The 13,441-nt window shown below is 35.9% G+C and overlaps 1 protein-coding gene across 9 annotated transcripts in view; it reads right to left on the minus strand.

The window, feature by feature from the left end:
- The window catches only part of Bbx (BBX high mobility group box domain containing), a 246,833-nt gene that overhangs the window by 54,068 nt on the left and 179,324 nt on the right, over positions 1–13,441 (minus strand). For all 9 annotated transcript variants that reach the window (XM_047563432.1, XM_047563431.1, XM_047563430.1 and 6 more), the window contains 2 exons: positions 4,578–4,658; positions 1,206–1,280 (listed from right to left, as the gene is read on the minus strand). In XM_047563432.1, the coding sequence (XP_047419388.1) occupies positions 1,206–1,280; positions 4,578–4,658 (156 nt within the window). The remainder of the gene's footprint in view (positions 1–1,205; positions 1,281–4,577; positions 4,659–13,441) is intronic.

Genomic DNA, 13,441 nt, shown 5'->3' on the forward strand with positions numbered 1-13,441 from the left:
AAATTATAATAAAATCCTAATTTATTCAGATTCATCAAGCAAATTGTTCTTTATGAAATGATAACATTATGTATTTTTGTTAGCAGTTTTATATAATAGTCCTCAGCAACTAAAGCAAATAGTGTGGTAAAGAAGCCTAACACATAAGCAGGCCACTGCTGACACAAAGTCGTAGTGGCTGACAGAAGCATCCCAAAGAGGAAGCAGTGTTTTGTGGTGGTTGGTGGGGGAGTGGATACAAGCTGAGTAATTTTTTCTCCTTTTCAAAGGAAGATGCTAGATTTTCTCCTGCCAAAAGGATATCATTTTACATTTCATTTATGCAGTCATCTTTATTCAAATGAATCACAGTAATTCAATACATCAATATTAAACAAAACAGTCCTACTTGTCATTTTCTCTCAATCCTATTAAAAACTGCTTACTTTCTGATATGCATTTTTTGTTAGATTAAAAAGGAAAAAGGAGAAAGACCTAAAGCAGACAGCATCTTATTTTCATGAACCGTATATGATTTATTATTTGTCACACAGTGCTCAATAGGATCAAGCATATGGTTGAGGCCAGGGTTCTGTGGCAAAATCAAGCATATCAGATTTGCTTCCTCAGAATACCAACAAGAAAATACTCTCTAGCATGTGCTCTGTCTGGCTGACAAACTGAAGAAATCTGAGATCCTGAAAGAGCTGACCTGATCAAAGTCAGGGATTAAGTGCTAATAAAAACACTGGCTGCAGCTACATCACATCGAAAGTGAAGTGCTGATGATTTAACAGGTCATATTCACCACTGCATCTGCTTTGGGAGAGTTATTCATGAATTATAGCATCTAATTTCACTATTGGAAACATTTAACAAATTGGAATCCTCTGGCCTTCATGTTGATAGCAGTTGTTCTTAAGCTTTTAAGATAAATTAAAAACAAGGTAAAATAAAATAAATGAATTACTGGTAAGTGCCTATTCTGAATGAACTCTTTAATAAATGTTTATAAAATGGGTATGAAATCTGGAGCTGACTCGACTATGATTATACCAAAGGCAGCAAAGAGCCATAAATATTCTTTGTATTACATTAATAATGGCAAGAGCCACGCTTAAAGTTGACTGTACATCATTAAAATTCCATTTCAGTAGTTTCTGAGATAAATGTTTTCTGAGTGCAATAAGCATAAAAAAAAAAAAAAAAGAAAAAGACGGCTTTACCTCTGCAAACTGAAACAAGGCTGATGCTTGACACTGTTTTGTAGGAGCATCAGGGTGGGATGTACTTGAAGATATCTGAAAGGAAACAAGTTATTTTTAACGTACAAGGACATTTTCCCATATCAGACTATTAGATTCTGCCTTATATTTCCACTGCAGACACTGATAAAGATTGAGACATGAATCATCACCCTCAATCCCTTTTAGAAGAACACTATAAATGATAACAGAAGACAAAGGCCATGTTTTTAAAAACAGATGGTTGGAAAGAACCAAATGACAGAGTCTGGCTTAGTCGCCATGTCCCTTGTAAAGGTATCAGGTATATATCAAACAGCAACTAAGGAAACCTATGGAAATAAATTTTTATATTTCTATGATTTTCAAAGAATATATTATTTAAAGCTGGAGGCTACAAGGAAAACCACTCTCTCTCACCCCTATGTCACCCCTATGAGAGCAAGCTGCTCTGTTCATAGAGGCAGCAATAAACCTTTTGGAGCACATGGATGTGGGTCAGGGTTTTTGGGATTGAATCTTAGCTATGTGACTCACCAGCTACATGACCCAGGCAGCTTAGCTAAACTTATTTTTCCCAATTGTAATTTAATGATGATGATAATTTCTATTTTAAAAGACTACTGGTTATGGTGAGAAAAATGTAAGCCATAAAATACATAGGCCATAAAATATACATGCTGGCATAGCATCACAACTTAGAAGTTGCTCACTAAGTATGAAAAGCATTTTCTTTCTTTTAGGACACCTGCATCCTCCCACTCAACACAAACAAAATATACTTTTGTGCCTCTCAGTAGACAGAAGATTCTGTCACACCACAACTAATATTCTCCTAATGGAGAACTTTTGTTTCTACTGGGTAATCATGGAAACCTCACTCAAACTTTGCTGAGAGCCATGCAGAAATATTTTTAAGAACATTTTGAGAGCAAGATCAGTTTTAATTTTTGTCCCAAAGAAATAACGCTTCTCTCCTGTTATAAATCAGGTTGAAAGTGAGTCACAGCCCATTCCCAGTCTCACTGAAGTTTTCTTTCTTCAAGTAATTGGGTTTACCACCTCCATGAAAAGATACTAAGTAATGAATGCACCTCAACCACAAAGTATCTTCTAGAAAAGTGAGGGAAATGGGGTTGTATGGTAAAATATAGTATCGCAGTGAAATTTAGGGATGAGAAAGGATTAGGAGAAAGATTGAAACTATGGATTTTTATTCACTGTCGAAGACATTAGGAAAATTTTAATTCTACTGTATTTTGAAGCAAATAAGCATTTTTAGAATAAATATCAAAAATAAGAAAAAAAAAAAAAAAAGCAGATCCTCTTTAGCACACTAAACATAAACCAACCATCACAATTGGATAAAATTTAACCAAGTGTTTTGAAGACAACCAAGGGTGAAAGTTTAGAATTTTTCTTATTCAAACCACAAACCCTGAAATATCCAATGAACACCATGGACAAGTATGATGGGCTGCAAATATAAACCCACAGGATTTTCCTGAAGTCTTGGGAATTACAACCTCAGTAGGTCTTAATTCAAATATTGCTTTTCATTTCTACTAACACTCTATAAAACTTAGAGAAAATAAACAGTTTATATAAAATAAAAAGCCTAACCTACAATATATTTCTTCAAGAATTAAATCAGGCAGTGAAAAAAAAAACTGAACCAGTATTCTAATCTATCTTCTTTTCTGAAAAGCATTTCATGAGTTCCAAACAAAAGGATAATTTTTTAAAAATAAATGTTGAGATAGAGGAAGATTTCTATTAATGACATGAATAGGAATGCCTGAAGAACATATTACCCAAGGATCTTTTTTTATCATTATTATTTTATTTTTACAGACTGCATGTCGATTCATTGTACACAAATGAGGTAAATCTTTTCGTTTCCATGGTGGTGCACGATGTAGATTCATATCATTCGTGTAATCATTCATGCATATAGGGCAATGATGTCTGTCTCATTCCACCATTTTTCATACCCACACTCTTCTCATTTCCCTCTAAGTAATCTAAAGTTTCTGCATTCTTCTCTCACCCACATTGTATATCATCATCCACTTATCAGGGAAAACATTTGGCCTTTGGTTTTTGGGGATTGGCTTATTTCACTTAGCATGCTATTCTCCAATTCCATCCATTTATCTGCAAATGCCATAATATTATTCTTTTAAATAGAAGTAATAGTATCGGAGATCTCCTTGAAATCTGAAGTATGCTGTAGAGGCGATAAAAGTGTTCACATGAAATTTTGGATATTTCACAAGATCTTTAGGGGTCCAGGGATCATTTGCCAAGAATCTCTGCTCTCAAAGTTGGGCCCAACTTCATTCAACATGTCTATAACTGCAACTGAAAGGGACTACATAATAAAAACTGTTACATTAACTTTAAAAAAAAAAATATATATATATATATATATATTTAGTTGTAGATGAACATAATACCTTTATTTTATTTATTTTTATGTGGTGCTGAGGATTGAACCCAGGGCTTCACACATACTAGGCAAATGCTCTACCACGGAGCTACAACCCCAACTTTTAAAGAAACAATGTACAAAACAATTGGAATTCATGGCAGGTCTCACAGAGGCAGAAAAGTGAAAGAGAAGGAGTCTTACAAGCAAATATACATAACATTTTAGTGACATCAGCAAAGTATTTAGGAATATCATAAACAGTTTCAAAGGAACAGCCTACTGTGACAGTGTCAAAAATATTTTTTTGAACTGTAATATGTTCCCCATGTACAAAACTGTGAGAGGATGGGCAATGCCAGGAAGGATGAGATTGGTAGAGAATGTCTAATGAAAGACAATTCAAATGATCAAGGGAAGATCAGGTGGTTTAAAGTTTTGGGGAGGGGAGGTCAATTGGAGCTCATATAGGGTTCAAGGCTAAATGAATATATTTTTAGGAAGCAGTTTTAATCTATAAGTTTACGATCAAGGATAATGTGTTTTTTAACATCTCTCTGAACCAGTGTCAAAGGCATTTTGAGCATTACAGGCCCAACCCATAACATAAGACTTTGACAACTACCAACCTTCTAGTACAGTTTCAAGTAAGAGAAACTTACGACTTAAAACAGAGTTGGAGGCAGGTTTGGGGAAGGCTTAGGCAAAAACCATGAGTTGATTCAGTCTTCTTATTTATCAAATCAACATGTAATAAATGTCTTACTTTTAATAACTCCATTTTATTCATAAGTTTACTACCCATGAATAAAATTTGGTAATAAGGTTTAAATGTAATAATATTTAGTTGTGACTTAAAAAAATTATATAAACTCATAGTTATATTATAACTTTCTTATTAATTATAAACTGCAGCGTATTACCTCGGCAAACTGAAACAATGGTGACTTTTGACGCAATTCAGGGGATTCTGAAATATCAGGCCTGCAAGTACCAGAGGATATCTGAAACAAAGAAAGACACATGAGGTTTACAGGCAAGGCTTCTAGAAGAGAAGAGGAGGCAGATGTCACCTAAAACATTCCTATGCTGAGGAAAGAACAGTTTTATTCCAATTTAAGGTAGCGTTATACTAAAAATGCAGTTACTGTGTAGTTTTATACAAGTGGCCATTTTACTGCTAAATAATGCCACAAATAGGAGGAGAGGAACAGCACCTCACCCAAGGAAGTATCTACAAAGATGATCTCTTTGATCTCTTGATTTTCTGCCACCAAACCCAAAGAATCTACTTCATGTTCTATGTTTCCTCAATATTTCTTCTCATTCTACAGATGAAGGACCTGAGGACCAGAAAGGGAAGTGACACTTGTCTTCCCCAACATTTAATAATCCCCTTTTTCTTAATTTAGCACTTATCACATGACATCAATATTGGTTTACTGTATATCTCCTCCTAAGAGCTCTACTTAATGCATTTTCCCAACACTGCCTGAGAACATAGACATTTCATCAAGTATTTAACGAATGAACTTATGAAAGGTGACAATAGGTCTTCTAAATCCCAAATTAATGTGTTGTCTCCCTACTTTCCTGAATGATGAAGTCAGGTTGTATAGGGAAAATAGTTATTTTCTACTTTAAAGGAAAATATACAAAGTTACTGCCCCCTTTGGTCTCTTTGCTTTCTGCACAAAACCCAAAGAAAATCTACTTCTTTCACATATTTTTTTAACGGTTTGTTTTCTGACTATAAAAATAATCCAAATTCATTATAAAAATCTGAATAAAGAAAAAAAAAACAACAAAAAAGAAAAGATATCTACCAATGTTACTTCCCAAACGTAAATACTGTTAATATTCTGTATGTATTCTCAAGTTGAGGATATAGGTAATTTGCACATAAAAGTAGGATATTATAATTATGGAATGTTCTTTTGTAATCCTAATAACTATCCTGAATTATAAATCTTTTTCAGCTTAATTTTCATAGTTGCAATAGTGATTATATTAGATGCTTAATTCTATGGAATAATTGCCAGTCAACTAGGTTATGCTCCTAAAAAGTTTCTCACTGAACCTCATCATTAATATTAGGATGTGTTTCTCTAGCAGTATCAGAGGCCATTAAGCAGAGCAAGCATTTGAAAATTTGTCACTTTTGGATATTTTAAAGAGTAATGGTCACCTTCTCCCAATGATAAGCACCAGAGAGAAGGTTCAGAATCTTTAATCTGCCACCTGAGGTTTGGCTGCAACCTCCTTATTGCCACTTGATTATTTGGCATGTTGTGCCAAATGTCCAACCGAAGAGACACAAACTCCATCAAAAAGAAAGCCAATAAATCTGAAATTAGTGTCTACAAAGGTTTGGGAATTCCTTCACTGGAAGGAATATTGGAATAAAATGTCTCTTCCTAATTTAGGAATTAAAAAAAAAATCAGCACTTCCTTGGTTTCTGAAGAAATCATATATTGGCTCCTAAATATTATTTTGGTAAATAATCAAAATGTGATTTAAGACCAAGCTTGTAATTTAATAAAAAGTATAAGTATGTCATAAAACTTAATTAAGTAGGTTATGCATGTGACCAATCTAGAAAAGGTACTTGGAATGAAATGTCATTGACAGCAACTACACACATAGAGTCATGGGTTGCTTTACAACAGGGTTTATGTTCTGAGAACTGCATCATTCAGACTTCATCCTGTACAAACATCACAACACAGACTAAGACGGCTTCAACATCACTAGGCAACAGAATGTATGGGATCACCATTGTGTATGCAGTCCATTGCAGACTACAATGTCATTACATCAATATACAGTGTGTGACTGCACTCTTATTTCAGAGTCTATGAAGTAGGAGAAACAGTTACCACTTATGCAGAAGTACATTGCCCTATGGCTTAGAGTTCATATTAATAAGAAGAAAATTGAACTCTGTCATTTATAGATTATATTTGCTTATATAACAAGTCAAAGTTTAAAATTTAAATGACATCCTTTGAAAATCTTCAGGATGGATGGTCTTACATAAAACTCCTATTTGAATGGAAGATTCAGATCCAAGTAATTATCAAGGTATCTATAATCCTGCAAATAAATGAAGCTATGCATGCATGTTCATGCTCACCATGCACTAGACAGAGTAGATGCACAATGAATATCTGTTATCCAGTTTGATTCTTTGCATATGTGTGAATATGAAGAATCTCAGTGACTGAACCAGGAAGTACAACAAAGGCTGTCTAGTAGGTAACTGAGCAGGAATAGAATCACTAAGGCATGCACTTTACCCTAGTGAATCATGTACTCCTAAAATGTAGTTATTCTTACCATAAAGCACTGTGGATTTAATATGCATCATTAATGTAGTATAATGAAAACAGAACAAATTAGGAGCCAAGAGAACTGGGATCCTCCGAGGCTATGTTATCTAACCTGGTTACTTGACTCTCTCTAGTACACAGAATAGAAGCAGTAAATCGAAGGAACCAAGAGTGGAGACAAGATAAAAGGAGAAGGCTGTGAAAGGAAGAAACCAATGTCAGCACCAAGAGGAAAAGGAGAGACAGACAGAGAAACTAAAGAACTAAAGCATAGTAGTTTATCTTAAACAAATTAAAGGAGGGCAAATAGCCCTAAATTTATCCTGAAGGCATCTATTCAATGCAGTAATTTATATGTTTAGCTATGATTCTACAATTACAAAATATTTTATTAGAAGGCAGAAATTTCTAAAATCTAGAAATGAAAAAATGGTTCAATGCACATGTATATATGTAGGATTCATTCTTGAGCACTTCATAAATAAGAATACAGGTGTATCTATTTGTGCATACAGTAATAATATGTGCTTGATAAACAATATGGAATCCTATCTATAAGAAGGGATAGCATATTCCCACAAAAGGCTCCTATTTTAATTATGTCATTAGAGTGCAAGATCTTATGAAGTGTATAAAAGATTGTGTGTACTATGTTGCCTTGCTGTTTGCACTTAAAATACTTTAAATATCTATTTGTGCTAGGTGGGGCACATTTTTTATGGTGAAAGCATCCATTCCTATGCTAGAACAGTTTTACTTTCTAAATGTAACAATATGCAGAGTTGAAGAGGAGGAAAGAAAATACAATAACTAAGCAGTGGTTTAATAAGGGGGTGATGGGACCAGAGAAGCTGTCTCTAGAAACAGTCCTTGAAATAAATCCATAAAGCCACTAGGTGATGCTATATGCCCAAAAACTAAAATAGCTAAAGGGATTTGTTACCACATAACTTCCCTTACATTCAATCCTCCCTTTGATTTAGCTATAATTCTCAATAACCAAGGAAGGGAAATGATTAGTATAATTAAGAATTATGAGGAAGTAGTATTTTTTCCACAGGAGCAATTCAGATAGTGAAAATTCTAGGCATGTGAAAGTGATCCAGCCTTCCAATATGAAACAAGATCAAGTCAGTTATGCACTGTAAGCAGCTTGGAAAGTAAGAATTATCTAGGGCCCATTCCTACTTTGTAGGGCACAAGATCACAGTGTCACAATGCCTGGTACTGTGGCAAACACACAATTAAAAAGGTATGTGCCTTTTGTAGTTCAGTGATGTAGTCCTCCTCTTGCTAATCAAACGTTTATTTATACTCATTGAATAAACACTACGCTACAAAGACTGCTGTTTTTTAAGAAGGTTAAATTCCACTTAATTTCAGCATATGCTGGGGAATAAAATAATGACTACAGAATTGTGCCAGAGTGTTGTCCTTGAACTCTCAGGTAGAATCTTCTACCCCCCAAACTGTCTTTTCTCCTGAAAGACACTCCCTGCTCCTTTGCGCAAGCCTTCTCTCAAATTCCATCTTTCAGCTTTAACTCACTGCAATTCCAGTGCCAGGGTCATCTGCATTACGTAAATGCATAGTGGTGGAGTATCACAAGGCCTATGGGAAAACAGTCTTTACTATGGTTGGAAGGAGTACGGTAGTATCTCACATACATCTAGACGGAAAGCCAGAACGTCTCTCAAAAAAAAAAAAAAGTGTGGAAATATGTAGTAATAGCTGGGAAAGTATGAAAGCAAATACGTGCTCTGTGTTTTGAAACAGTGACTACCCCCGGGTGGTTAAAGAGTAAGATGCCACGGGAATAGAGTGGGAAAAGAATCAGACTGACAAAAACTGGAATGCTGTATTAAGAACTCTGAAAATTAGGCTAGAGGAAATGGAGACTCTCAAGACTTTAAGTCCAAGACTTTAACTCCAAGCATAGGAGTAGGTAGGTAATTATGCCAGTGGTGTATAGGATGACCTTGGCTGGGGTGTGACTGGAGGCAGAAGACCAATTAGAAGGTTAAGGAAATAGAGCAGCAGAGATGTGGGATCCCAATTAAGTCAGAGAAAGTGTTTGCTAGTCTCAGTAATTTTCTGGAAGAATGTCAGGGAAAAGGGAGAAGGGTCAGGCAACTGAGTATTAACAGAAGTCGAAAAAGCAAACTTGAGAGAGGAAGGCTTGGTCAGGTGCAGAGAGCATCTTTCAGAAGAAAACAAATTTAGGGGTAGAGCATTACCTGAACGTCAAAAAGAACTTGCATCATGATGCATCACACCTGGCTACCTGACAACAGTAGTATACTACCATCCTGGACAAGTACTGGTGTCCAGGGAGGAGCACAACCAAACAGCACCACAGAGTTGAATGCTCCCAAATCAGATTGTAGGTTGAGTAACCTGACGGAAAGGAAAGAATAAGACCCTGGTTTTTACTCAGGGAGTCAGGGCTACCACAGTATTGATTTCACTCCATGGGTAAAAGGTTTTTTATCATTACAGTCTGTGTGGCACAGCACTAGTGTGAGAGTCCAGACACACTCTGGCCAGTTCTACCAATAATGTGCTAACAGTTGAGTCAACTGACAACATCTTTCTGCCTTGGCTTCCTCACTTGAGAAAATGGAGAGTAATGCTACTCTGCTTTCTTGCCCTCTTCCCAGAACACTGGGAAAACAGTACACAACAGCAGAGTTTATATAGACATTCTCTCAACAATGACAGCAGCAACAATACCACCTTCTCTTGGCAAGGCTGCCTCTTTCAACTCCACCTCCTCTGCCTATCTCAGCGCTCTGGCTGATCAGCTTCCACAGACCCCTTCCCTTCATCTCTCAAAAGACCAAGGAACTCATGCAAGTTCACCAGTGCAGCCAGGGGACTTGGAGGATCTGTGATTGCCATTTGGGTGGGGTAAAATAACCTGATTCTCTGGGTCTTTGATCCCCACTGCTGGCAGAAGAAAGAGGTTGGGCTCAAGGACATGATAGGCAGTTTCAGTTAAAAAGGCAATAAATAGGCAAGGAATGAACATAGGGGAGGCCCTAACACATTTAGGAAGAGAAAAGGCTCAGAGTTTTCATTTCCTTTTCAAAGTAGAATTTAAATACATCTTTCTTCACAAAATATGTTTAAAACCTATAAACTTGTAAAAAGGGAATTAAAAATTTAATGTGGGTTGGGCTAGGAGTTAAAAAAAAGGGAAAATGTCATTCCATGGATTAAGTATCCCAGATAGTCAAATATAGTACCTTACATAGGCACCTATCACACAAACAAAATTGTACCAAGGGACAGGAAAATAGTTCTCCTAATTTCACTGACATTAGAAACTATAAAAAGTTGAAAACTTTCAATTTTACCTAAATCAATATTTGTTTCATTTAAAACTGTTGAAAGTATGGATATAAGCATTGATTTATTTACCACATATTAGATAACAAAGTGTTCTCCATCTCAGATACTGCCTATCTCATCATATAACAAAATATGTGGAATTAAATCCTAGTGTTATGACTTCCTTGTTCTATGACCGTGGAGAATGAAGACAATAACAAACTGATATTACAGGGTTCTGGGGAAAATGAATAATCACTGTGAAGGGCTTAGTACAATGCCTGGCCCTGAGAGCACCCATGAAATGCCCCTGCTCTGGCTGCTAGTAGCTGAAGTAAGAGTTCAGCACAGGCCATCACAGAAGTAGCACAGTTGAGGCTGGGTAGGTGGGGAGTGAATCACAAAGGAACTAATATACTATGGAAGACTGGTTAGTTCTCCTGGGCTCAAATCTGTTCTGCCACTTGGTAGATGCATATCCACAGTTTTCAATAAACACTTTTCATATCAATGTATGCAATGACAGCACTCAATTTCACACTGTTAAAAGTCTTATGTAACATGACCTCCCTACAGGACCTTATAGGAAGCAAGCCCATCACCCACTGGAATCTTATCCCTAATCTGATGCTAATTCAGCTACTCTGCTTAAGTCATTACTTTGCATATTGATTTCCCCCAAGTATTAAAAACTGTCTTCTTCTTGAGTACTTGATGATAACAGTAAATTACAATGGTAAATTCTTGCAAGGTTTCAATGGACAAGTAAGGTGGTGTGTGTGTACACGCATGTGTGTAAACTGTACAGTATATTACAGCCTATGGGAATAATGCCTAATATAATTCAAACTTTCAAGTGCAGTATGAAATGCCCAGAATAACTTAAGGTAACAATACTATACCTACAAGAATTCTTTCCAGAAAAAAACCTGCCTTACAAGTTTTATTTAATTTATCTTCATAGTAGTCTTCAGAGTTACAGGCAAATGGGTATTATTAGTTCCATTTCACAGAATGTAAGGCAAAGCAAGAACTGGCTTAATCAAAATTTTATTGCCCTGTTTGTTCAAACAAAAGAAGCAAGTATTCTAAAATCACAGCCCTAAGATCTAAAGGCAGTTTGCAAGCATTGGAAGGTTTGGCTTCAGTCATTCAACTGAGTAAATATTGATGTCTTCAAAATTCTACCATCAATTACGATTATGCCACCTAACATCTTATTTTCCATTTTCCCCCAACCATCTTTCTTTCTTTTCTAATCAAGCTGTCTTTCTGTTACTAAGGTTCAACACTATATCATTACTTTCTAAGGTTAGTCCACTGTTTTAGTCAGTTTTTTCACTGCTATGACTAAAAGACTTGACAAGAACAATTGTAGAGGAGGAAAAATTTATTTGGGGGCTCATGTTTCAGAGGTCTCAGTCCTAGATAGCTGGCACCATTCCTTGGTTCTCAAGATGAGGCAGAACATCATGGTGGAAGAGTGTGGTGGAGGAAACCATGATGGTCAGGAAGCAGAAGTCTCTACTTGCCAGATACAAATATATACCCCAAAGGTATGTCTCCAATGCCCCACCTCCTCCAGCCACACCTACCCACCCTTCAGTTACCATTCAGTTAATGCCATCAGGTGATTAATTCACTGATTGGGTTAAGGCTCTCATAACCCATTCATTTCTCCTCCAAACCTTCTTGCATTGTCTCACACATGCATTTTTGATGGACAACTCACATCCACACCACAACACCATGCTCTTTGACACGTTAGATGTGGGAATAATTGCCCTTTCCACACCTATCTATCACTCCCTGCCTTTATTTTAAATTTTTAATTTAGTTGTGCATTTTTACTAAAGTAACTAATAAAAAGCAGATTCTTAGTCTTAAAGGTAACTTATAGTAGTCCCAGATCAAATATTTCGGCTTTATTTACTGTATTTTCATTACGTGCTCCCCACCCAGTGGTCAGGGTACAATCAGGGCCTTGCACATTCTAAGTGAGTTGCATTTATCTTTCGATAACTCCCTGGATATGAAACAAACTACCTTCTTTTCAGGTTTTCTCAGTTCAATGTGAACATTGTTCTTCTGTTTGTCTTTTGCACACTTAAAGTTAAAAAAAAAAAAAAGTATCTATTCCCTTAAATCTCAGGGCATTCAACTGAAACACCATCTTTTCTCCTCTACAGCTCCCTGCTAGTCTATTTATCTGGATCTTATTTTTTGATTAAACAACTTCACTTGATTTCTGACTTAATTTGCTTAAATCTCATATTCACCGGAAACACTCCTTGCTATTTCTTCTACTGTCATGTGGTTAAAATAACACTACTATGCTTGTATGGTTGTCATGGTTTAGATATGAGGTGTTCCTCAAATATTCCTGTATAGGAATATTCAGAAGCAAAATGATTAGGTTATGAGATCTGTAACATAATCAGTCCATCTTAGTTTGAATGGACTAATTAGATGGTGACTGTAGAGAAGTGGGGTATGGCTACAGGAGATAATCACTGAGGGTGTACCCTGGGGATGGGTAAATCTTCCCTGTACCTCAACCCACCCTTTCTGCTTTCTGTCCACCATGAGGGGAGCAGATTCCCTTCCCAGGGTCTTCCACCATGATATGCTGCCTCATTTTGGGCCCAGAGCAATGAAGTTTGACAACCATGAACTGGTCAGTAAAAACTCAGTAAAGATTTGCTTAGTCTACCATTTTGAGCCATGATGAATCACTCTTTTCTTTATGTCTGCCTTGCTCAATATATCAATTTTTCAATCAATAAGTTTCATAAAACATTGTTTCTAAGATTTATCTCTAATAATTCATGCATTTCACTATACTGGGGGAGTAAATAAAATATACAGTATATAATAAATTTAACAAACTATACTATAAAGAAAATACATGAATAAATTTAAAAAATTAAACTATAGATCAAAATTCACCTCTTTATCACAATTGAGACTATAAAGTCATCTCAGCTTAATAACAGTAGCACTAAAAAATGTTCAACTAATAGACACAAATCTATTATGGAAGATTAAGATGAGGAAAAAGAGAAAACTTAAACATTATTATTATTTGCCCACTGATATTTCAAAAAACTGAAATCTCTGT

Source organism: Sciurus carolinensis, chromosome 9, assembly GCF_902686445.1.
Source record: "Sciurus carolinensis chromosome 9, mSciCar1.2, whole genome shotgun sequence".
Classification (NCBI taxonomy): Eukaryota; Metazoa; Chordata; class Mammalia; order Rodentia; family Sciuridae; genus Sciurus; species Sciurus carolinensis.